This window comes from Helicoverpa armigera, chromosome 15, assembly GCF_030705265.1.
Source record: "Helicoverpa armigera isolate CAAS_96S chromosome 15, ASM3070526v1, whole genome shotgun sequence".
Classification (NCBI taxonomy): Eukaryota; Metazoa; Arthropoda; class Insecta; order Lepidoptera; family Noctuidae; genus Helicoverpa; species Helicoverpa armigera.
This window is the reverse complement of record NC_087134.1, coordinates 11,333,096-11,359,910: the sequence shown is the minus strand read 5'-3', so window position 1 is coordinate 11,359,910 and position 26,815 is coordinate 11,333,096. Positions and strand designations below refer to the sequence as shown.

Genomic DNA, 26,815 nt, shown 5'->3' with positions numbered 1-26,815 from the left:
AAGGTGAGGTTTGCGAAGTTACTGGATTTCCGATGATGAGGAGTTGAATTGTCAGGGCGTTTATATTACAGGTGGTTGTTATGTTTATTAACTTGCATGGCGCGTGCTGGGGGAGGTCTACTTACAGAAGTGGACGGCAATTGGCTGAAATCATGATGAAGATCTGCGAAGAAACATGGTACCTACAGAAGTGAAAAACTGATGAATTAGTCGCGTTAACGATTATTAAATAACTTCAGGAGAACCTTTTTGATCTTACTTTCTATAAGGTCCAACTTCAGTCTAGGAGTATTCATCAGCATTATCACCACGCATTGCAGTCTTCCTCCCTTTCGCAATCATCAACTTGAGCCTCCAATACTTGCTGCTCGGCTTACGGATTTAACTGCCTTATATGCACGGTGGTTATGCACAAACAAAAAATCCAAAAACACAGGCCACGACAGAATCGTGCTACAAATCGCAACGACCTGAAATTAGACCTTGCATCTCATTCCTGTTAACAAAAGTCGTCGACTATCACGTTAAGGCGTGACGGATCGTGAATGGGCGTCATGATTGTATCCTTGGTATATTGTCAAGGCAGTTCTACTAGGATAGAGCCAGTACCTAAGCTTTCACTTGCATTTTTGACCGATTAAAAAAAAGAGGTTCTGGGTGCATCAAATTCTGTGACGCATTTTCTTTATTTCCCATAAAAATATGTAAATGAAGTTTGGAAGTATTTAGAACCCAGACAAACTCATACATGAAATTGAAATATAAAGAAGTCTAACTATAATAAGTTGTTGACTAGATAACGGAAAACTAGTCATTAAGCAAAAAGTTCAAGAACAAAATGCTGAATAATGCCCGTCTGTTGTTTAACAAAAACATGATAATAGAATGCAACGGGAATGAGCTAACATAAAAATCTAACATTTACTGAAAGGTCAATAAATATATCGGGTGTGTCGTTCATAATCACATTAAATTAAATGCGTTAATATACTGGTTAATATATGTCCATTAACACAAAGATAAAAGAAAAATACGTAAAAATAAAAAAAATGATTTTTTCAAACAGAGTAAATGGAATAAAAATGTACAAAAATTAGAACACCATATAAAAGTCAGTCATTACAAACAACTGAATTTCTCCCTTGAAAACTGACTGTCTACAGATCAAAACATACGATACTCCTAACTTTATCTCTGCTTTACACATGATGTTGTAAATTATAAAAACGAAAAATGACTCCTGTGGCTAAACCACTGAATGGATTAGGTTATTTTTTTTACAATTCATAAAGATATCTCATAAAGTATATGCGATATGAATTAATGTGATTGTGAACGACACACCCGATATAGAAAAAGGTCATAGCTAAAGGCACTATAGAATAAAGCTGAAGACTCAATTGTTTGCCAAATATTTGACGAAACACCGCACCCTTTACACAGCACTTTGCCAAAGAGACGCTAGGACAATGGCTCAAAAGTCTACAGCCTTACAAACACCCAAACAACTACCAAGACAAACCATCAATTATAATTACGTAAAAAGAAGAAGAAACGCCATAATCAGACCAAGACGCCATGTCCAATGCTTTCATTGTAATGCCAAAACAGACGCGTCAGAACTAATTATACACTTTCGCGATCAAAATCAACGACACGGAAATAAGATGAAAATTTTGATGATCATAATTGCTGAGGAAAGTGGATTAAAATTGTTATAAGATTGGTCTTGTAAAATATTATAACACAGGAGTTGTAAACTTGTTAAAGTATTTAATTACCGGTATAATTTTGTTTTGTCAACTTGGACAGCCTAAAATTCGGCTGGATTATGTTTGGTCATAGAAGTGTTTATCCCATGTCTAAATAAATAAACCAATCTCTTTAGTCACAGAAATGTTTATCTCATGTCTAAAGTTTTATGCATTTGTAGAGAGAAAGAAGCTTTACAGAAAGGAACTATGAATAAAGATTATGACTATGTTTGCCACAATAATATACAGCTAATTATATGAACAGTTAGTAATGTCAAACAGGGATCAATTAAACTCTTATTTATGAAAATAGATTTTTTCATTTCTGAAACATTCAATATCATAAACAGTAATAAAGAACAGAAAGCTCTTCCTGATACAAAAGCCGAGGACACTTTGTCCTATAAAAGTCAAGATCATCATAACAATGAATTTAAACATTTTAAAATTGCATTGCAACAACATAATGATGCAAATAAAGTTGTAAAAAGACATCGAGCGTCTAACCCATCGAAAGAAACAGTATCTAATCGCATAATAAACAATACTATTCATAGCTTGGTTCAGAACATAAGCGAATGCGATTTAATGTCGATTATCAAGTATTTGAACTGATTGAGTGAAGACTTTTTGTTATTATTTTCAGTTGCAAAAGATAAATACGATATACAACCATTGAAATAATAGGCTTTAGGCAAATAAAATAATTAGACAAATGTGTGTTATCAATAATTTCGCAGTTAGAACTTTTACTTAAGTAGGTCCACAATAAGTACTTAAGTTTTTACTTAAGTAGGAATTCAATAAGTCCTTTTACTGTACTTTTAGTGGAGTAACATTTTGTAAACTGCTAGTGGGCAGCATCCGATAAAAAGTAGTCTCAATAGTCGCAAAAGTTGAAGAATGTTACCAAGTTTTATTGGCAACTGCACAAAATTGTAGCTCCACCAAAAGAAACCATTAAGATGCATCTTTGCACCTAAGATACAGAGTATCATAAAATATCCAACAATAATTATCCTTTATCTCCTTTACAAAACTAACTCTTCAAATTCCCACATTAGCTCCTCATTCATTCATCACTCGCTAATACGATTTTAATGTCGCCACAGCCTTTCACTTAAACAGTAATTAAGTTCCGTTTAATCACAGAACTGCGTGCGAAACCCATCTATTGTCAAAAATAAGGTGTCGAGGCTGCGCTTACAGACAATGGCTTTTAGCTAATATTATTTATAATGCAAGGTTGGTTGGAAGTCGCGTGGTGAATTTGCACTTCCTTACACTTATTTGTTACTTACGATTGATACTGTCATTAGGTCAAGTTTCTTTGGGTTATGTAAACAGTGGAACTGCTAATTTTGACGGTCGAATTCTGTCAAGTTGTTATATTCGCAACGGGGATTTTTAACATCTCATGAACGTACTTTTTTGTTAATTTTATCGCTCTGTAGGTCTCTGCTAGGTAGGCTCTAGAAATCTAATAAGTAATTCAATTAGTTTTGGGTCGAAGTCCTCATTCACATAAATATGAAAAAGCAATGTATTCTAATTGTCAATTTTCTTTTGTTACAGGATCACTCAAAACAACTACTAGAACACTTAACAGAGTCTGAAAAAATATTCCTATTCGGTGCCAACCCTCACGGTAAGTACCTCAAAAGCTTTAAAACAAATCTCACACAGTTACAACTAATTAATTTTAATGAAAAGAAACAGACTATTATAGATAATATCTAGTCAATATTGTTATCTATTTAGTTCTTGTTGCAACACCGTTTTCAAGATCATGTGTTTGAACTTGAGGTGGGAGTGTGAGAAAAATTGCTCGAATTGACACGAATAAATGGTGAATGAAGTAAGAAATGTGGAACTTATGTAGAGTATCTTTGAATGAACGATATAAATGCCATATTTACCCATTCATGGTAACGTCGATATGTAACGTGTTTAAGTCTTAATTTAAATTATGATTCTCAATTAAACTATGTAAAATGGAGATTGCTTCTCCTGAAAATGTTAGATAATAGTTTACTCATTATAAACTCTAATATTATGATGATGACAAGAGATACAACTATATAGAAACACTCATCATCCTCCGAGCCTTTTTCCCAACTACGTTGGGGTCGGCTTTCAGTCTAACCGGATGTAGCTGAGTACCAGTGCTTTACAAGGAGCGACTGCCCTATCTGACCCCTTCAACCCATTTACCCGGGCAACCCAATACCGCTAACTAAATAGAAACACTCCTAGTCACGAAAAAACATAGTTTGGTCAATTACCAAGAATAATGCAGGGCCTACATTTCAACCAGCTTCACTTACATATTAAATATGCATTTTCTAACCAAACACTAATTACTAAAGAAAGTAATGATGTACGCGTTACAGCTAATGATAAAATAAAAACCACAAGCATGCTGATCATTATACCGCGAAAGTTGTGCAGTATAAATAAGGTAAATTAAAGGTGTCAAGCGACAGGCCATGGGAGAAACAACTTTTTGATGAACTAGCTGTAGTTGATACCTTGATTTACGGCATTCTTTCCTTAACGTATAATAGCTAAGATACCAGTCATTTTTGCTCTAGCCGTGGCTAGAATACCGATGGGTGACCATTCCCTTAGGGAGCGAAATGTTCTGTGTTTGAAAGAGCTCTTTTAGAAGTTTTATTACGCCGGGTTTCTATCTCCTTTCTATATCCTACTTTATTTCTGTAATATTAACAAATCCATTATATGATCTATAAAATGTATACCTCTATATATACTAAAGCCGTATTTAATTTCTAAAGAATTCCATGCCCCTCTTCTCCATTCACATTTTACTGTTAAGAAGATAACAAGCTCTGTCTCTGATATTAAAAATCCAGCTACCACTAACATTTTCTCCTTTTCGTCAATTTCAGAAGCACAATTCGAAGTAGCACATCTCAAGCAGCCAAAACGTCGTAAGCGCTCACTCCTATACGACGACCAAGACCTAGTCGGACTCAAGAAGCACCTAGACATAAGGCTCACTCCTAGGAACAGCTTCCTAGACCCTCAGTTCCTGCTGATGAGAAGGTGGTCCAATAGTATTGAGGCAGTACTAGATCAACATAATGATGAGGAAGTGGATGGCTGTTATTATAGAAGTGATAATGCTGCTCTTTATGTTTGTGATGATGTGGTAAGTAAAAGCAATTTTAACATTTATCTTCTTACTATGGACGATAGGTATGTAATGATGGGATAGAACTGTATCGGGGTTTGAGAAAATAAGAATAATGAACAAACTTGAATAAAATATAATGATATACTTACTCAGCGTAAATATGATGAGTTGATACCGGAATAGATAAATATGAATGATGATTTAATTTCTCTTAAAATTACCTACATGGTATTATTTTTAAGCAAAATACTGGCCCACTAAATCTCTATCAGCTAGAAAAGAATACAGATAACAATTTAAATATGCAAGAATAGTGAAATCGAAGTCAAACTTTTATGCCTTGTCAAAATGCAATAAAGCATGCAGAGGCTTTTAAGAATTCTAATAATAAATAAGAAAACGTTGTAAACTATGTGAACAATAAGCTGTAAAAGGTATTATTATATACATCCGTCGTTAAGTATGAATCTCCATTAGTGTCCGAGATATGTAGGCCGAAGAAATTTTAATACCCAACAATTAATTCTAGACACAATCATGAGAGATTTTAATTGCACTTTCCTTTCATTATGATGTCTTTTTCAGAGAGGTTTAGTCAAGTCTAATGACACCTACTACTTTATACACCCACTGCCAGACCGGTTTCATGATGACCATGCAAAAGCACATGTGATTGTGAAAAAACAAATAGACAACAACATCGATAGTGAAGACGAAACATGTCTAGAAAGAGAAAACTTAATACCTAATGAACCAGAACCTGTTAAAACATGGAAAAAACACAGAAGAAAACGAGAAATACCTTCAAGCCATGTACATAATAATTTAGAAGGATTCAAAGTTAATTTAGCGCATAGGAATAAAACTATTACAGACTTTATTCAGAAACTATCAGTAGGATCGAATAGGCAACGAAGAGCGATTTTACCAGCTGTTTTTGTAGAAACTGCAGTATTTGTAGATAGAGATTTATACAAGCATATGACTATAAATTTTCCAAAAGATACAGAAAGAGAATTGGTAAGATTTGTACTAGCTATGATCAATGCAGTACAATTGATTTACCATGATCCTTCTCTGGGAAGACCAGTGAATTTTATACTAAAGAGACTGGAGATATTACACGAAGACCCAGCGAATTTGAAGAGACCTCACGATATTGATAGGTTTCTGAGTAATTTCTGTACGTGGCAAAGACTGGAAAATCCTCCGGGAGACAATGATCCTTTGCACTGGGATCATGCATTAATATTGACTGGATTGGACCTGTATGTCGTCAACAAGAACGGGAAAGTTAGCAGTCAAGTTGTGGGTAAGTTAAATTGTATTTTGTATCTTTTGCTTCCAAGCCAATGTCATGTCAACCCTAAATTTTAGAACGACAATGAAGTTGAATCTTAAAACTCATTCAATTGATCTATGTAATGACTTTGAAAGAACGCACGGAATGTGTGAAAATCGTAATAAGTCAACGTTTTGGGAACTCGAGCCAATTAACCAATTATAAATTCATGTTAGTGCAAGATTTTCTATCAATTCCATTTGTAACACACTTAAAACGATCAAGTCGAAACTAAAATGTGAAAACGAACGTGTAAAGAAACTTTCTTTTATACCGATTACATACACGTAAAAACTTAAAATTTCTCAATATAATAAAAGCCTTTTACGTAAAAGAAGTGAGACAAAAGATAAGTATTGTTAAGTAGTTTATAACGACACTATTAGGTACATACGGTTATAAGTTTCGTTGTTACAATTTGAAACGCTTTCATCAGACTGTAATGCTCTATATCCAATTGATGTGTCAATGTGTTACAATGATGTATTATAGGCATTAAATAAAATTGTCATGTTTACTTTGATCACGCATAGCAAATTAATCATCTAGCAGCTAGCTTGAGACGTTTTATAATTACCTAGTCGTAACTGCTCTACATGATATACAATCATTATTCCGAATCGAGCAACACGTACCTAGAGGAAAACAGGATACAACTTCAGATTTTCAACATCTGTGCAGTTAGAATGTATTTAATAATTGACTATTTCCAAACTTTGAAAGAAGACTCCTACTTCTGCAAAACCGGGGAAGGCAATTAGAAGCCGTAAACCTTTTCTCTTCGACATCTACAAATGACTGTATGTTCACAGGATTGGCACCAGTAGCAGGAATGTGCACGGTCACCAGTAGCTGTACAGTGAATGAAGGAAGACACTTCGAGAGCGTCTACGTAGTTGCACATGAGATCGGACACAAGTTAGTATTCTTTAATATTAGCTTTAATTAAGCTCAGACCCAGTCCAGACACCATTAATGAAGAGGGGAGCGGAGAAGTTTTTAAACATCCAATATGAGAAATTCTATTGATCAGCTTAGGGTTTTGAAAAGGTGGTAGGTATAGTTGGTTCTAGTTTTTGGGTTCCAGAAACAGACAAAGTAATTTGAGAAAAGAGATATAAAAATCATTTTGAAATATATAGAAGACATTTTCACATTACTTAGCTGTATCGAACCTGGCGTATGTACCATGCATCATCTGCCTAGCCTTTTCCCAACTATGTTGGGGTCGGCTTCCAGTCTAACCGGATGCAGCTGAGTATCAGGGTTTTACAAGGAGCGACTGCCTATCTGACCTCCTCAACCCAGTTACCTGGGCAACCCGATACCCCTTGGTAAGACTGGTTGTCAGACTTTCTGGCTTCTGACTACCCGTAACGACTACCAAAGATGTTTTAATGGCAGCCGGGACCTACAGTTTATCGTGCCATCCGAAACACGGAAGAACTCATTATGACAAGATGGTCACCCATCCACGGACCGACCGCGCCAAGCGTTGCTTAACCTTATGATCGATCGATCCGCGCGGCTTTGATTTAGCCACGAGCTCTTCCATTATTCGCGTATGTACCATGCATGACTCACAAAAGTGCATTCGCAGATGTTCAGAAAATTGATTTACCAGAACTTTATTACGGACCAAACAGACGAGGCTGCTAAAATCATAACCTTAATCATATTTAGCTGCGTTTCTAAATTCAATCAGATTTCAGCAATCATTGCGGTTTCCATTCGATTTGATAGCAATTACTGTGGTATTTTTAGGACATTTCGACATAATACAACTAGTCTTAATTTTTTCCGATGCTTTAATTACTGAGGTTAGATTATATAAAGCTAAAAGAAAAAGATAATTGACAAATTAAGTGGTAAAACCACAAAGTAATTTTGAAGGTAGATTTTATAAGATGTCTGATCTTCAACCTGCAATTATAAACAAAATAGCTTGAAGTTTAGATAACCTTATTAACAAAGCTACCATGAAACTAGAAAAAAATATTACGTTGAGCATTATATCATTTAAACCAAGGCGTGAAATGGAGATGTTATCAAATGATCTGCAACTGATGATAGCGAATGATTGATTAATAATTTGGAATTCTTTCGTTTTAGATCTTAGATTAACTTTCTAAATTACGTAATTTTTAGGGTTCCGTACCTCAAAAGGAAAAAACGGAACCCTTATAGGATCACTTTGTTGTCCGTCTGTCTGTCTGTCTGTCTGTCTGTCTGTCTGTCTGTCTGTCTGTCAAGACCCTTTATCTCAAGAACGCGTGGACGTATCAAGCTGAAATTCACATGAAATACTCAGGTCTATTGCCTCTTTAAGCTGTGAAAATATCAAACTTCTAAACCAAGCCAATCAAAACATACAGCCGATTATGTCGATATTTTCAACAAATTTTCGACACTCGCAAAGGAATCAAAACCTACAGGATACTTCCCGTAAACTCAGAGTCTTGAAATTTGGCATGAAGCATTGTCATATAATGCAAATATAGGAAAAATTACGAAAATCTCATTTTTTAGTTACATAATGTAAAAAAAAATATTTTAATAAAATGAAACTTACTACCTTATTTCTCACGAACGAATAAAGGTATCAAATTGAAATTTATACCAAATACCTAGGTCTATTGTCCCTTTAGGCAGTGAAAATCAAACTTCTAAGTTAACGCGATCAAAAGATACAGCAGTTATACCGACACCTTAGACGAATTTCCGTCACACGCTAGGGAATCAAAACCTACAAGGTACTTCCCGTGAACTCAGAATCTTGAAATTCGGCAAGAAGCACCGTTATATAGTACAGATAAAGGAAAAATTGCGAAAATGATAAATTTGAAGTTACATGAAATATTAAAATATTATCAAATCAAATCAAATATTTTCCTCATTTCAATGGGGAATTTAAACGACCAAGTTTGACGGATTTGAGAAAACATTTCTTTGTAGTAAAAGAGTATACTCGCCGTTTATTTCCATTGTCATCAGGTCAGGATCTGATGATGGAAATCCTGAGAAATCGAGGGCAACTATCAGAAATTGTAGGCATGCATAGGATTAAAACTTGATTCTATCTGAGAATGTATGGTGATACTATCAAACAGTGAAGGTTTAGAGCTTACCTGATGATGGAGACGTGAGAAAGTCGAGAGAACTCCTCAACAGTATGTTTTAGTAACGTCGTGTTTGGGCCTATATTATTCGTATTGACGAGAACTTTTCACAAAAGTTAAAAATAAAAACTTTTTACAAAAAACAACAACTTCTAAAAACAACAAGAAAACTGTTTATATGCATCGGTCTAGATCTCGGTGGTTAAATAAATATAGATGCATTCTCTAGACACCGACTTCTAGACCGATGCACCTATCATCTTTTTAATTTCTTTCTTGCTTTTGTTTTCTTGTTGCTTTTTTATATGTTTGAAGTTGGATTTGTTTGTAAAATGCTACAAAATAAAATAAAGCCGACTTTATAAAACAAAGAAAAGGACAGAATTACACTTTTGTCAAGGCTCTAGAAACGCAAAGCCAGCAGCCCCGAATCCTACACTCTGGCAGTCGTTGTTACAATTCGACAGTTACTAGTCGTCAGGCAGTTTCGAAAAAAACCTGAAACTGGGGCTCGTTAGGTGATTAATCCCTCAAAAATAAATGATCCCATTAGTACTGAATTCTCATCACCTAAAATAAAATAAGCTCCAACACAAGGTTACGTTATAAATTGTAAAGGAGTTACCATAACTATATCTGATCTTTGCTATCGATCCCACAATGGCAGTCAAACTTATCTATGTGAAAAGTCTTCGCCAATACGAATAAAATAAGCCCAAACACGTGGTAGTTGCAACATACCGTTCAGGAGTTCCCTCGACTCTCTGTAGAAATCCATTATCAAATCAGCTAAAAACCTTCACTGTTTACCAGTACCCTCAAAAATACACTCACATGTCTGGTATTGACTCGATGCGTGCCTACAATATTCAAGAGTTGCCCTCGATTTCTCAGGGTTTCCAGATCCTCATCAGATCCTGGTCATCCGAATTGACATCCTCCTTCTTTTTAGCTATTTTCAATCAGATTTCTGAATGATGACTACAAAATGTTGTATATAAATAACTTTAATAAAAAACTTTTACAAGGTACTGGCCTACTATTTTAGTTATATTATAAAATAAAAAATATTAACTATTTTGGTCTCACAAAATAATCATAACTATGATTGTTCTAAACTGAACGGTTGGCGCGAGACTCACTTTTTATCTATACAGGATTTGTACGGAACCCTCGGTGCGCGAGTCCGACTCGCACTTGGCCGGTTTATTTAAAGATGGGTAATTATTACCTTATCATAGGAACGGATCTATTGAAATCTTAGTGTAAATAAAGGAATGTGGAAGTAGACGATGATGATGACAGGCAAAAACTAAATCACTTTCGAACCACGTATCTTGGTCCCTAAGATGACTCACTGACCTTCCTTACACCACATCTAATGAATTGAATACGTCATCTCCCTATTCTGTCACTAGGTCCTAATGAAAAGCCTTATAGCATCTACCTACGTTAATACCTTGTTGAAAATTCAATAACTCTTAAATATCCGAGCATTAATGTCTTTTTCACACTTTCAGCTTGGGTATGCGTCACGATGGCCCCTTAGCAGACAACGGCTGTGATCCAAGTGCTTATATCATGAGCCCTACTCTCGGCAGCGGGAAGATCACCTGGTCACAATGCAGCAAGAATTATCTGCAGAAGTTTTTGGAGTAAGTCCTTTAAAAATATTTAAAAAGTCAAAAAACTTAAAACATTCTTGAATGGAGATACATCGAAACCTACTGAAAGGAAGTTTCTTTACAAAATCGATTACTGCTTTTATACGATTTATAAAAAATGAAGCTACTATTTAGTAGGAGCTCTGTACAGCATCAGGTTGAAACAAAGCCAAATACACTCAGCGGCACGGAATTTGGCCCAAACAAATACAAGTAGATATCAGGCCAGATAGCTGTTGTAAATTCTAATTTCATATGACATATTGTCAGTCCTTTCATAATTGTTAATTAAAATACAGAAAAATGTGTGTCTGTTTAATTTTTGTAACACTAGAAACAGATTCCGTTGTTGGAACACAAATCAGGAAGTTAAGTTTAAATTCGGATAGAAATTGCCGAAGTACTAAGCACGTTACAAAAAAAAATTATGATTATGGTCGTTTTTTGTTTCTCTTTTTATCACAATTTGATCTGAAAATTACCCTTACTGCAGCTTAAGTTGCTCAAGTAGTGTTGCTAAGACGTCAAGGGTAGAAGCAGCGGAAGATGGTTGAAACTTTAAGTGCACCGCGTACAAGTTAAAGATATGCATAGAAAATGTATGACCAGACTGGCCTTTACACAAGAAGACCAGAAAGTGGGGGTATAAGGTGTTCGTCGGCGCACGACGACCGATTTATCGTACGTGAAATAATGAAAATCGGTTTCTCACTGCGTTAGAGATACGCTAGCCTTTGCAAACAGCAAGAGAAGTCGATGTCAGTAAGCGCACATTAAGAAGAAGGATGGAGGAACGGGATCTGCGTGCTCGAAGACCAACTCGAGGCCCGGAACTTCTCCCGCACTATCGCATAGCCAGACTTAGGTTTGCAAGAGAACATGCAAATTAGACGCATGACCAATGGAGTAAAATTTTATGGACCGATGAATGCAAAGTCGTCTTAAGAGCTCCAGACGGCCGTGAATGTGAATGGAGAAAGCGCGGAGAATGGTTTCTTCCCACCACTACCAAGCAAACAGTCGGTTTTCATGGTGGGTCCATCTTGGTTTGGCGAGGCATAAGTTCAGAAGCCCGTACTGAATTATTGGTTGTCGAAAATCGTCTGACAATAGTGCGGTATATTGAAGAGAACCTTCAAAATCATGTTTTACCCTGTCAGGGATTCATAGGAAGTGAAGAATTTCGTATAATGCAGGACAATGCTTGACCTCACGCAGCTCTTTGAGTAACCGATTACTTGTTTGAGGTCGGTATTCAAAAATTGGACTGGCCTGCAAGAAACCCAGCCATGAATCCTGTAGAACATGTCTGGAACATGCTTAAAAGACAAGCAAGTCGTAACCCACCACGGACTCTTAGTGAACTGAAAACCGCGCTGGTAGCTGCCTGAAAGGAGATCTCTCAGGTGGAGATAAAAAACATCCTCCAGAGCATGCCAGATCGTATGCAGGCAGTCATCAGATCAAGAGGAAGAAACACCCATTATTAAAATTCGATAACTTTCTGTTTTGTTAAAAATGTTGAATTGAAAAAGTTTATGGTGATTATTGCGGTAAGGACTCTGTTTTCTAACTCAATGAAACTTAATGAAAATCCTCACAATTCTGTTGTTTCATTTTCATTTTGAGTAAATTAAACAATTTTAAAATAAAACTTCAGATTTTTCATTTAAATAATGGTTATAAGGCTCAAATGTGTTTGGGCCAGATTCCGTGCCGCTGAGTGTATCTCAAGAACATTTTTATCCAACCTATCTGATCCAAGATTTACTAAGTTTTACCTATTTACAGCACAGTTCAATCTCGATGTCTACTGGACCATGGCAACTCTGCAGGACAACTAGACCACAGCGCTGAAGGAATCCTACCAGGAGAGAGATTTGATGCTGATCAGCAATGTAAGTATAGGTACCAATATAATATAGAAGGAAGAATTGATAGCACAATCTTAGTTATTCTTTAGTTACTTACCCAAGCGAATGTCTTAAATCCGACGAGAAAGCAATTTTAAGATTGCCCAAAATTATTATGTCCAGCGTTAGTAATGAGGACCCGCTTTAATATTCTAGGTATGTTAAAATATGGACGAGGAAGTCGACATTCAGGAGCCCAAAGTTTGGAAGACATCTGTCGAGATCTACATTGTCAACGCGAAAGATATACTTGGACATCACATCCTGCTTTAGAAGGAACGAGATGTGGCGAGGATATGGTAAATTCACATCAACTAGAAAACTAAAAAATAACATTATGTTACATATGTAAATTGAATCTAGTTAATTGAAATAGGTAATTTTTAGGAACACAACATGACATACGCGAATATATTACAAGCATTTTTTTTTAACGACGCCAAAAATCATCAAATGAATCCCGCTGTCCCGCATCAAAAAACCGTCGTGTTTCGTGTAAGCCTTTTATGTACCAGACTCTTTCAAACAATCCCGCAGCCGGCTTGAGCGATGTCCACGCCTAGATTAAAGTATCAGTGTAGAAATGTAGAAGACCTATGTCCAAAATTAGACTAATATTGAATTCTATGATATTGCTGATACTTCTAAAATCTTAAACACATTGAAGGCCAAGTATCCCACAAACAACAGTTTTTTGTGACCTAAGCCTTACTTCTTCCTCAAAGTCCATCTTAATTCCAGTACTGTCGTGGCGGTGAATGCGTGGAACGTGAAGGGTCTACAATCATCCGCGGTTCCTGGGGTCGCTGGTCGGGCTGGTCAGAGTGTGCGTCAGCGTGTCTGGTGGATGACACGCATGCACCTGCAGCGGCCGGCGTGGCAGTTGCTACTAGGCGATGTAATAGACCACGGTATGTGATGAGTTAATTTTTGACAGAAGAGGATAGAAACCGTACCTATTTATCATGTTTGCTACTGAGATATTCTTGCCAATAAATGGAACGAGATATTCTTTCCATTAAGCTACAGGTGTCGCGAATTCTTGAAACTGCAGATATTCAACGACGCGACGTGTGTAGTAGGAAACAGTTTAAAAAAATCTGCAAATGTAATAGCGTTGAGACAGATGCTTCTTATGAACAGCTTTTGTCTGGGGTGATGAATTACATTTCTTCAAAATATAGCCATATACATACACATATACCAACTACTGTAATTTTCTACCAAAATGTGTTTTAATCAATTATGTTTCATTCCAGACATGACAACGGCAAAAATTACTGCGTAGGACATGACAAGAAGTTCCAATCGTGTCATGCTCAACAGGTAAACAAATATCACCTTTATATAGTACGCAATAAAGTCCAGTTTAAAACAGACAGTATTTTCTCAATTGCAGTGCAGCAACGTTCCAAGGATGACAGTCAGGGAATTCGCTGACCAAATCTGTTTAAGAGCTCGAGATGTTGATCCCGATCTTATTGGAACTGGCTTGCAGAGGATCGATTCTGATGGTAAGCACTTCAAACTAAAAAAAACTGCCATCAAACTAAAAATATACCATCAAATAGTTTGAGAAATTAATACCTAAGCAATAGTTTGTGAATTTTTGCAGAGGCGAACAGATTATCATCAGCAACGCTTTAATGTGCAGCTATTGGAAAATTTTAAGACTCTTCGTTTGCCAGTTTGTCGTCATGTGGTTTGTTCATATAATTATCAGCTTCTTTTCCATTCCTGCGGTGTTCAGACGTAAGCAGCGCGTGTGCGGTGTGGTGCGACACGCGCGGCGGCGGCTACAAGTCGCGCGGCTGGAGCCTGCCCGACGGCACCGCCTGCTCCACTGTCTCGCCCATGTTCTGCATCAGTGGCGTCTGTCAGGTAACAATGAAAATCTAGATGTGGTGTATCTAGATCAAATGACTCCTGACTGGCTGAAACCAACAAATTCAAACTGGGCTGCAAAACAGCACTTTTTGAGCGTCAAAAGATAGCCCCAAAACTACCTCACTTTACCAACTCCTATACATTTTTGCGTAACAAACTCCCCAGCAAAATATTCCTTCTTAAGCCGTTTATGTACCAGGGCTGCGGTAACTCTTCCGAACAATCCCGCAGCCTCATCAAGGGGACCTGGTATACTTTCTGTTAAAAATATCTCTTGAAATAAAAGCATTTGTTTGAATTCAAGATCCTTTAAAACCGTTTTGTTTTTTTTTTTCTAGAAATTCACCTGTTCAACCAACCCTGACACGGAGTTCTCATTGAAGCCAAGCGAGTGTGAATGGGAAGCACTGAGGACTGCAACGCCGCATACACCTCCGTAAGTGTACCTAGAAACTGATTCATATTTATTTTAAAACTTTTAGCAAAAATCTTTATCAACTGATATAGGCATCCAAAAATACGTCCTGTCAAAAGTTTAATTTGTGCTTTCGAATAGAATTCCCAGCACCGGTTACAACATGGCAGTCACCGATTACTTTTTTTCTTAGGAATGTCACCACGGCCATCAAGACAAAATCCCACCACGCATTAATACTAGCGTTACTACCAACGTATGGTGCTTCTTTGAGGACTTCCTCTCTTCTAAGTACTAGCTTGCTGTGCCCATAATTATTTAACAACAACGACAACTATTTTATTTTTCCACCTTATGTACCTTCATTAACGATATGAACATAAAACAATCTTGGAGAATCTATTGTTAAATATCCTTCCAGAACAAAACAATCAGGCACGTGGCGCCGAGCAGTAGGCTCACAATGGACGGCAGCGAGCGGCTGTCACTACCACTGCGTGTCGGGCGGCGCGGGGCTGCGCCTCGTGAGAGCTAGGAGAGCTACTACTATACAGCTGTGTGAACCGCTCGCTAGTGATACTGTGAGTATGAAGCAATTATAGTAATTTGAACCATAGGGCGTTTATTGAACAAAAGCATCTCCAGTTGATTTCTAAAAGGACCGTCCGACCACTTTGTTGCAATCCAAACATCAAAAAGAAGACTAACGTCCCCACTCAGAGACATTTAATGGCTACTTCAGCCATTCCTTAGTGAAGGATTTGTATGACATTCCGTCACTAAGGAGTGACTTAAGTAATCATTAAATGTCTCTGAGTGGGGAGGTAAGAACCTCAAAAACTGGATACGACTTCAGCCGAAGTTAAATGAAGAGTCAGTTGTTTTCAAAATCTTTAAAAGGCAAATGCGACGGTATTAAGGTGTTAGGTTATACCTATGTCAAGTCACACAAACCCCTAAATTCTTCTTAACTTCAAAAATTCATATCATAACAGAAATCACGATTATTTCCAGGGTTGCACTCAGAAGAAATCACCATATCAATACGCGACCATGGTCTGCACCAAGTACAAAGACAGAGTGAGGAGGCTATCTGGACTGGGCATGCAGATTTCACCAGCTTTAGGTAAGAAATAAGACCAGAAATCTTCTGGCAACAGGGCTCATCTGGTTAAATTAATTGTGATCACAAAGGATCAGAATCATCAGGAAGATCAGATCTCTAAAGTCCAACTTCAAGTACCTACCCAACCGAATTATCCAAGATGTTGGATCATCTGTTTCCAACTTTATCGAAAATAGATAATTTATGTTGGATCCATAAGTAATATTCAACCGTATCAAGTGTAAATATCATCGAACAATTCCATAATTAACGTTTGTTCCTTTTATATGGGTTATATTTTGCAGAGGACCCTGACCGACCATGCCGCATCGCCTGCCAAGATGAACGAGTGTCTCATCGCTTCTACCTAGTCAACGGACAAGAGGGATGGTTCCCCCTTGGAACTTCTTGCGGGAAGAGAAACTCTTCGTATTGTGTTAGCGGGAAATGCTTGGTAAGAACTTGGTACCTATGATATAGAGAGACAGCAGTTTTAATCTAGAACATTATCAGGATTTCCTCCCACCTCAGACCTTATTCAGAATCCTAAAAAAGCCGAGAAGTCGGCCACATGATATCCTGAAAACCCACATTCTGAGAGATAACTATAGCAAAAATTTAATTTCCTACTTCCTTGATTTCAATAACCTATGTATCTGTAGATTTCCTTAGGTACGAGTTCGACAATACCGGTATAGGGCTCTTGTCAGAATCCTATCCTTAGTAAACGATTCTACAGGTGTAGAATCCTTCAAAACCCCTTTTTTAACGTCTCCCAAAACATTTTGTTCTAGGAATTCGGTCCAGACCACACACCACTTTCTGAGATGGTGTTCACGCTCCCGCTGCTGAGCCGCGCCAGCAACAGCACGCGCGTCACGTGGCACACGCGCTCCTCCAGACATAAGCGCAGTTTACGAACTGACAGGATCACGGTCAAGGCAACGCTGGATCAGGCACATCTGGATGATATTATTGCGAGGTTGAATTTAACACGTAAGTAGATATTTGTTACGTGAAAATTGAGTACTTGCATCCTTAGAATGTTGCGGTTTGGATCCAAATGGACACAAGACTAGATTAAAAGCACTGGGAAAAAAGTAGAAGCAGATTGATAATCATCCTTTTATCACTTTCTTCCTACAACAGAACAAAAAACTATAAACGTTCAACCAAAGGCATTCTTTCATTTTTCTTTGCCACTATAAGATAACCCGAAAGTGCAAGCAATCACGGCAATATAATTTTCTTTCAAAATGTTTGTATCCTTTCTATGTATGTATGTATATCCTTACTAATGTATTTCTATATTACAGATAATTTAAACGACCACATAACATACTTCGACTCGATCCCGGAGCACATAGAGGTGGACTTCAACAACCCCATACACATCGCGCCAGAAGACACGCTGCTCAGGAAACCACCACGACCAACCTGGGACTGATCCTATTTACTACTGAACTGTAGGAGATTAGATGAGACATCTGCTGTAAGTGAGGGGAGAAAACTTGGCAAAACGATCTGTTGTAGACAAACGACTAAGTCACAAAAAATTATGTCAAATTATAGTAGGTGTTAATGATATGGTAAGTCGAGTAAAGTTATCGAATACAACTCCATATGAGCGAGGCGTCTGAAAAGTCGCCAAAGTGTGATTGGTTTGACAGGGCGCCAGGTTAGAAGTTCGACAGGCACTTTAAAGCAGAGTTGTTAATCGTTTCTCCAATAATGGAAAGAATGTTTGAAGTCCAGGAACTAATTTTACCTAAAGTACACTGCCTGAAAACACTTGTAAGACTTATAAAAGTACACGTAAAGTAGATTTTTTTCTCAGATTTTTAAGACTATTAGTTAAAAATCTATATTTATTTTGGTAGATTCCAAGATCCAAAAACCATTTAGTTATGTGACTGAAATGGCTTTTTGTATGTCCAAAGTCCAAGGCATTATTTTTTCTATTCATATTGCACCAAACATAACATGTTTTGAACTTTTTCTTACCAAAATATGTTTTCTATGGTGCTATTACGAATTTTGGTGGACGAATGAGTTGTTGAGAACAAATATTACAATTATTTATAAGTCATGTACATATTTCTCTAGAATTGTGATCAATTTAGTAATTTATTTATAGAGACTTTTATACCTTTGTTAATAAGTAGGATTAAGTAATAAAAAGTTATTTTATACAAGAGTACATGTTTTATTTGAAGGCACTTTCATTTGTAACTGGGTTATACAAATTATTGCAATGTAGACATGCATATACATACATACATGTAAAAACATTTAAAATATGTATAAAATTAATCTAGATACAAAAAACTAGTTATGTACTTATTCTTGTATCAAGAATATTTTTCAAAGTAAAAATATTTTTAAATCTAACAGAAACTTTTTCTGTTATTGTATAGTACAGGAGAAATAAGGGTGGCAGTTATATTTTCATAAATAGAACAATAATATTAGGTGCCACTGTTGCCAGTATCAAACTGTGCCCTATTATAATTTTTAGACGTGTATATTGTGTACATGAGAGGTTACATAATTTAAACATTTTATATAACACTGAGTATATAAACCGACAATATATAAGTTTCCTTAAAAAAACTATTTATTTTGAAAATTAAATATTAAAATTCATAGTTAACAATTGTTTTAAGAAAATTGATGGTTAAGTTGTGAACTTCTAAATAGGTCTTGCATTACACATATTGAGTATGTATATTATACTTTAAACAGGAGTAATAATCATTATATATGGTGATTAGTTACAATTCACATAATATTCGTTGAATATAGACCACAATAATTAGGAACTGCATCCTAAAACACAACCTTAGCATTGCTTACACGTCATACATAAAAAGACTTCATGTTAATGGTTTTCACATCAATCTTAAAGCTTGAAATAAATGTTAGTGTCATTTCCAACCATATATGAATCAAAAAAGTTGGTAAGTTTATAACATAAGTATACCTAATACTTGATTAAAGACAGGACGCCAGGATCAACCATGTGGGCGCCAAAATGAACCCAAAGAATCTTAATCAAGTGTCTAGCGATCATATTTTACATCCTTATTGTATTTGAATACTAGAATGACAAGATGTGATGCCAACCTTTTGTGGGATTGCATTGCACAAAATCTCCGCTCCTCAATCCTATTGGTTAATATTTCTCATTTTCTCCACTCCGAAGCCTAGCTCCGCTCCGGTGGACAGGCAGCCTTAATGGGCGCCAATTTCACACGTCATACCTCCTAAACCCGTGGTTAAGACACTTCCTTTGATAAGGTGTTTCTATGAATTAAATATTGCAGTTGGCATTCTTCAATGCATGTAGAAGTCGAGCTGGATCAGTTAAGAACCACTGCCACAGTTTTCTGAGATTGTGCTTATCACCGTTCTGTAAACAATAATAGATAGTAAATGAACATTTGAATTTATTAAATTGTGTAAGTTAAACAATTTGGAAGCTTTTGAGTTGTACTATTATTTATTTCTAGCTGTTCCCCGCAGTTTCGTACGCAGCCCGGGACAAACTCTTCTCGTATTCGGACAATTAACTTATAGCTATATACAGTCATAGCTTATATCACCAGAGATTGTGTAACTTCTTAACATGAAAAGACATTTTCAATCAGGTCCGTAGTTTCGGAGCCATTCAACTTTCTGAACAAGAGCAAGTTTCCTCTTGATAATATTTATTTAAAGTAGTTTAGAAGACACATATATTTAAGTTTAATCGAAATTAATTAAATTTATTTATTCCACATACCTTAACACTAGCAAACAAATTGCTAGCATCCAGCACTCTGTTGTCGAATATCTGCATGTGCTGCTTGAGTGTATGCGTCAGCGCCGACACCGCGCGGTCGCTGCGCCGCGGCTGACGCGTGCAGCCGTCATACAGGTAAGTACGGAGCTGTGATGACTCTTTGCTGAAAGTATAATAATATTTGTGAATAGGCATAAAAATAGGCTTAAATGTCAAATAATATCAAATAAACTGTACTACCTAGCGTAGACTACGTAGCTAGCTAGGTGTTACAGTAGAGGTTTTATATCAATCCACCGCGTAGCCTTTTCTGAAGTATGTTGAGGTCGTTTTCCAGGTAAATGTAACTGAGTAGTAGTGTAACATAGGACCGACTATCTATCTGACCTCCTCAATCTAGTTTCCTCGACAAACCGATACTACCTCGTAAGACTGCTTGTCAGACTTTATATCTTCTGACTACCCATAACGACTGCTAAAGATGCTGCATTGACAGCCGGACCCGAACTTGTCATGACAAGATCACCCATCCACGGACCGACCGTGCTAAGAGTTGTTTAACCCTAAAATCCATAAAATGGAAAATTACTTACTATTTTTCTGTAAAATTCTCTCGTCTCCTACATTCATCGTCCACATTATGCTGTAACTCCTTCACTTGATCTCGTGTCTCATTGTACAACTTTACTATTAAACTTGGGTCTCCTGACTGAGCACCTAATATGTGCAGTAATGCTTGGACTAGAATGTCTGATGATTGGAGTTTCTCTTCGCAGGTAGATTGTTCGGCGCATATCGCTTTCATTGAGTCCTGAAAAAAAATTTCCAATTTAATATTGTATTTAAAGTTTTTAATTGTGTAAATTAAGGTATACATAGTTCACGTTATTTTCGCCCCTGTCAATTCGAACAAAATGAACAAGAAGCTCATTCGGAAATTAGCAATTGAAGTAAATAAATTCTTCAAAATCATAATGGCATAACACTAATGACTGAATTTCCTTTAGGATTATACAGTAGAATAACATTGTAGGCTACTTTTAATTCAGCAGAAGTGATTACTTCTGCAGAAACAGCTAGTTACACTAAATAATGAATTTATAAAGAGGAAAGATTCGATTGTTTGTTTGAATCTAGAAGCTCCAGAAGTACGTAACCTTTTGACAAATTGTTTCACTGTTGGAAAGCGTCATTATCCACAAAGCTGTTTACCCGGGAAGGAGTTCACTCGGGTCACGACTGAAACCGCGTGACTAGCTAGTAATAGGTACTCACAATCCTACTGAGCACAGCTCTGCCATCAGCCACAGCGTACTGCTTGATCTGGTCTGCGAGCTGCAGGAACTCCTCAACAGCCTTCAGCTCGTGACGTAACGCTGTGTACAGCACTCGGTCCAGGGAGAGAGCTCGCTGACATGTGTCCAGTAAGTGAGATAGGTCTATGTGTACTTGTCTGTGAAGATAATATGATGTTAGTTAAGTAGCTATTATGTAACAATCATCAGCCTAGCCTTTTGCAAACTTTGTTGGGGTTGGTTCACAATTAAAGTAGCAGCAGTACCATTTTTCCATGGAGAGACAGACAAAGCCCCTTTTTCGTGAGAAATCATCACATCATCCCACTGTGGGTGCAGTGTGGGACAATGTCAGCCTCTTATTGACTAAAACCCACTACGTTCCTTTAACACGTTCCCGGGCAGTCAATCACCCTACTTAGGCAGTAGTTTTTTGTATGGGATTTTTGCGATTGCTCTAGCATTTCCGTCACGATGCGTACCAACCAATACCATCAAGTGCGACGCGAATGCTATAGCAGAGCTACACTGAACGGTTCTCAATAGATTTGGCGCATGCTATAGCATCCGCTACCACGCGGGGTACGCCGGGCGAGGTGTATTTTGGAGGGGTAAACAGTGTTTTATCTTTGTGTGCATAAAAGGTCTCATGTGGCAGTAAGCGATCTGTGGTTGTGTCAGCAGTGACAGTAAGAAATAGACTACATATATTTTATAGGGAAAAAGAAACTGCTCAAGCATAACTGACAAAAATAGTCAAAAAACTTGGAATGCATAGCATCTACTACTACTACTACTAGCATCCGCGACATAATTATGCTATCCAATACGAATGCTTAAGCATGCTCGTCCGGGAACGTGTTAAGAGCCCTTTATGTACCAATATGGAGATGAATAGCTATCATCAGTCCAACTGAAAATGTTGACTGGTGAATCCAGTCTGACATTCCTCAAAAATATATTTTTTTACAGACCATTGGATAAACTCTAGGCCGACTCTTGGTCTGCAGTGCGCGAATACTCTGATATCCCCGTGCAACTGATATTCTTCCAATAGCTCCCTCTATATAACCATCAAAACCTAAATTTTTGAGAATGTTAAGAAACAAAGTAACTCACTGTCTAACAGCTAAAGCACAGTTAGCGACAGTCTCCACAGCAAGGTTGGTGCGAGTATCCACCAGTTGTCTGGCCGCGTTGTGCACTTGTTGATACAAAATGGTTTCTTCTTGTCTCATAGATTACTACTAATACCTGTATTATTCTTAACATTCATAAACAAAATAACTTACTGTCTAACAGCTAAAGCACAGTTAGCAACAGTCTCCACAGCAAGGTTGGTGCGAGCATCAACCAGTTGTCTGACTGCGTTGTGCACTTGTTGATACAAAATAGTTTCTTCTTGGTCCAGTATTTCCAGTTCACTTTGAGCTTCTAGTAGGCACGATCTGGAAGCGGATAAAAAAAATCTTAATAATGAACGAACTTACGTATTTAATATTTTTATATATTCCTACAAAAATATTTTAAACTATAAAAATATCTATTTCAAATCTTTTTGCACAAACACATGCTAGCAGTAGATTCCCGTCAATCTAGTTTTTGTTCGCGAGCAATGTGCACGAAATTCTTAAACTATGAAAAACAGTGATATATTTATATCATATAAAGTAGGTACCTAAGGAAGGGTGCCTTTTTAATGGGGGAAAAAAAAACAGAAAGGGAACATGGTGGTGGGTTTTGCCACAACCGTGTTCCTTTTTAAACCCTTTCAGTAGGCGGGCCGCGGTAACTCTTTCGGACAGTCCCGCAGCCCCAGCAGTACTTGGCCTTGGTAAGCCCGACTAGGGTCTACAGATAAGGTACCTGACCTTTATATGAGTTTAAATTACAAGTAAATAGTATTTTTACATACGTAATTTGACTGGGATGTACATCTTTGTAGTTTGATAATAAAGCCAACTTCGCTTGTTCTCCTGCGAGATCCACTTTCGATTCTATGTAAGCCTCTATTGCATCAGACAATCTGAAAAAATAAAAACACTTATGAAGATAAAGTAAATAGTAGATTGAATATTCACACATGTGTACTGTTTCACATGTATCAGTATCGGCACATGGATTAAAAGCCTCTATATAGTATAGTTTATTTATCACAGTATATGTTACTGTACAAAATCCATTAAATAGTTTTAGCATGAAAGCATAACAAACATACATTCATACAACCTTACAACGCAAAACATTTTATATTATAAATGTTGCAAAGATGAATAGTAATAGAATCCTGGCTGTTATAGACAGTCAGTGTTATTCCTTTAATTAATTTCCTCAAAAAACCTGTGAAACTGACATCCCATCAGAAATAAGAAAAACAAATATAATAAATAAACCATGGACCTACTTTTCCTCCAAGCTTGTGGCTTCCACCAGCACAGCCTTCAACTCCTCATCAGAAGAACTATCATTAATTCTTCTAGAAAACCTCTTGGATGTAAATAGCTCAAAGTGAGACCTGAATAGTGTCTGCGATTGTCTGTATGTGTCAAACGGTCCAAATGTGAAGAACTTCTTTGCAATCTCCTGAAAAACACAGATTTTGTAAATTTTTAATGATACTGAAAACAGAGTATTAAGCGAAAATACTCATACCATAATTAAAAAATCAATAAAAACGATTTAAACATTAGATGATAAATAAGCAAAAAAAAATTAACGACACAGCTTATTTAAAGTTTTTTTTTTATTTATTTTCAATAAAACATGTTTTGTTTAACCCTTTATAAGATTTTCCACAAAGATGATTAAATTCTTAATTAAATGTAAAAATAAGTACAAAAATATTTACCTTATCACAATGACAGTTGCTGTACATATCTAGAGTATCAGCGATCACTTCTAGCAGTCCATCAGTGATGGTTTCCACCTCCTGCGCGAGGGTCAAGCACTCTTGACCCGCTGCACTCTCATCATCCTTCCATTGAAGGTAAGATGAGTTTAGCTTGGATATCTCTAGGGATAATTCCTCTTTTGTCAGTCTGGAAATTCAGAATAAGAAACATTAAGAAACATTTTAGTGTTTTTATTTAATTTGAAAGTCTGTGTTTTTAAATAGAATTACGGTGAATCTGGCCTGAACCCAGTTATAAGAGCAACCTGATAACCCCTGGTAAGACTGGTTGTCAGAAACAATAACATGCCTTTAAAATAGATTGCAACCCTTATGGAATACAAATATTTATTAATGAACCAACTGTAGAGTGGTTCTCCAATTATCGAATTTTGGACTGGTAAACAAAATAGCAGATTTTATACATAGCACCGATACCTGCAAGCCACTTATTATCACAGCTAAATTATCAGGCAAGTATCACAATTTTTTGTGTATGTATCTAGTATCTGAAATCAAATAAACAACAAATCATACTTATTCCGTCTCTTCAAGTCTGCCAGCACTGTTTCCTGCTTCTCCAACATAACCAACCTCTCTTTTAACATCTTAATGTCCAGTTGTATGTCCTCTTTAGCTTCCTTATCTCCTGGTAAACAAATACCTTCATGCTGCTCCTGTAGGTGCCTGGTGGAAGCTTCCAGATCTTCTGTGGAAAGGAGCTGGCCTTTCTTTTCTAAATCTATGTAACTGGAAAAAAATTAAGGGAAATGTTATTCATACTGCTTTCGTAAATATGTATGTTCTTTCTACCTTTTATTACTAGCAAACTGTGGCTTTGTGTGAATTCTTTTTGGAAATATAAATGATACATGGTTGTGTTTACATATACCTGTTATGTATACAACATTATCTACAACTGGAATGGTAAGATACAGCAATTTTCTCAACAATTTCAACGAGAATGCGATCGTCGCAGTTCAAAAATGGAACATAGAAAAATCTGGTGTCGTGTTTCAATAATCAATATTACAATACGAGTTTGAAACTTATTCTGGGTAAGTATATAACTGGTATTTTACTAACCGGCATTCCTCACGGGCAGTCAAAGCATTGTTGTGATCTAAATTGCTATGAAGCCATCGTAAAACACCCGCAAAGTCGCGATCGTTCAACATCCATTCAAACGATTTTTTGTAAGTGTCCGCACCCAAACTATGCAAAAATGGCACAAATTCTTCATCATTCATGTCGCTTAGAGCGTTCATTTTTGATAATATGTTTTGATTACAATGTTAAATGGATAAAACATAAACAAACCGTTAATGATTTCGAAAAATTAAAACATTTATGTTTGACAATTCAAAGATAGGGTTGTCAGCTCTTTTCAAAAATTATTACTACATTTGATTTTACTTTATTGATAACCCAATACTACCAGACAAAAATATTAATGGGAAACATTGTTGTATCTATCTATTGGTTAACAAAAAATACTTATATTTACAAATTGACTAGATGACACCTAAGACATCGCTCGCATCCCGAGATAACTTAGTCAACACCCGGATAATAAGCAGTTTTAACATGAAACGAACAAACTTACTTCCACAACTATTGTTGTAGTAACAGCAGGTAACTGTTATTACTGTAAACAATTCTTTTAAGTTTTGATAAAAAAATACTGTAAATAATTTTGTTATGTGATATTTTATTTTACAAAAAACTACCATGCGACACTAGAAAATTAATTTGCAACCCCAAACTTTGCATTTACGAAGATAGTTTTATAGAGCCGAAGTAACATAAAGTATAGATTTTTCTCTCAATTATTTTTACTACTTTTACAGCACTGAGCACAGACATATATTTTTTTTTATACCTAAAAGCCTAATAAATAAATGACTTGAATTATTTTCCAAATATGCAGTAAACCTTTTTTGGAAGAGAGCTTTTTGACCAACCCAAAAAAAAAGGAGGAACTTCTATGTTCGACTGTTGATTTTATCTTATTTTACCAATTTCTCCGTTATTATAGCACCGATGTTTCGACTTGTTATATGCTATAAATACTTACTCAGGAAGCTATTAAATGATTAGATGCTTACTAAATTTACTAATACCTATTCTTCGTTTAGAGTGAGCTACAAACATAAACACCTTAAACAAGCCCTAGTATCTCAGTTTCCTCAATTCTGCCTTTCGTCGAATTATACCTACGACTGCTACTGAGTACCGAACAATCCGGGGTTTTACATGTCCTACCAGGCTGTAGGTATCACCACTAACTACCAGCCGAGCTGATTTGTGAAAGTTTTTAAAACCTCAAAGCTTATTTTGACCCGACCCGGGAAACGAACCCTCGTGCACGGCAGTCACGCTACTAAACCAATGAGGCAGTTGACTTTTTATAATGTTGAACCGAGTACCTAACACTAGATAGGTAGGTAATAAGAAGGTAGGTACTATATAACACTTGTAACTAGA

General features: G+C 36.6%; 2 protein-coding genes across 3 annotated transcripts in view; one reads left to right on the top strand and one right to left on the bottom strand.

Annotated features, from left to right (window-relative positions):
• The window catches only part of LOC135117909 (A disintegrin and metalloproteinase with thrombospondin motifs 16-like), a 54,653-nt gene extending 36,694 nt beyond the window's left edge, over positions 1-17,959 (top strand). The window contains exons 2-18 of the mRNA XM_064038348.1: positions 3,330-3,402; positions 4,667-4,929; positions 5,500-6,226; positions 7,069-7,174; positions 10,896-11,030; positions 12,831-12,937; positions 13,109-13,251; positions 13,694-13,863; positions 14,212-14,278; positions 14,352-14,466; positions 14,703-14,833; positions 15,178-15,275; positions 15,676-15,835; positions 16,269-16,380; positions 16,665-16,813; positions 17,154-17,355; positions 17,676-17,959. Coding sequence (XP_063894418.1) covers positions 3,330-3,402; positions 4,667-4,929; positions 5,500-6,226; positions 7,069-7,174; positions 10,896-11,030; positions 12,831-12,937; positions 13,109-13,251; positions 13,694-13,863; positions 14,212-14,278; positions 14,352-14,466; positions 14,703-14,833; positions 15,178-15,275; positions 15,676-15,835; positions 16,269-16,380; positions 16,665-16,813; positions 17,154-17,355; positions 17,676-17,806 — 2,889 coding nt within the window. The 3' untranslated portion in view covers positions 17,807-17,959. The remainder of the gene's footprint in view (positions 1-3,329; positions 3,403-4,666; positions 4,930-5,499; positions 6,227-7,068; positions 7,175-10,895; positions 11,031-12,830; positions 12,938-13,108; positions 13,252-13,693; positions 13,864-14,211; positions 14,279-14,351; positions 14,467-14,702; positions 14,834-15,177; positions 15,276-15,675; positions 15,836-16,268; positions 16,381-16,664; positions 16,814-17,153; positions 17,356-17,675) is intronic.
• A 1,565-nt stretch (positions 17,960-19,524) lies between these two features.
• LOC110376213 (augmin complex subunit dgt3) lies at positions 19,525-25,702 on the bottom strand. 2 transcript variants are annotated; one of them, XM_064038146.1, is made up of 11 exons: positions 25,415-25,702; positions 24,866-25,078; positions 24,287-24,476; positions 23,843-24,021; positions 23,354-23,464; positions 22,844-22,886; positions 22,558-22,670; positions 21,419-21,596; positions 20,737-20,954; positions 20,144-20,306; positions 19,525-19,771 (listed from the first exon to the last, which is right to left on the bottom strand). In XM_064038146.1, the coding sequence occupies exons 1-11, from the start codon at positions 25,594-25,596 to the stop codon at positions 19,673-19,675; spliced, it is 1,689 nt and encodes a 562-aa protein (XP_063894216.1). In that variant the 5' UTR covers positions 25,597-25,702; the 3' UTR covers positions 19,525-19,672. The 2 variants fall into 2 exon arrangements, with proteins under 2 accessions (XP_063894216.1, XP_063894215.1); XM_064038145.1 differs by lacking the exon at positions 22,558-22,670 and having other exon boundaries at positions 19,526-19,771; positions 22,731-22,886.
• Positions 25,703-26,815: the final 1,113 nt, after the last annotated feature.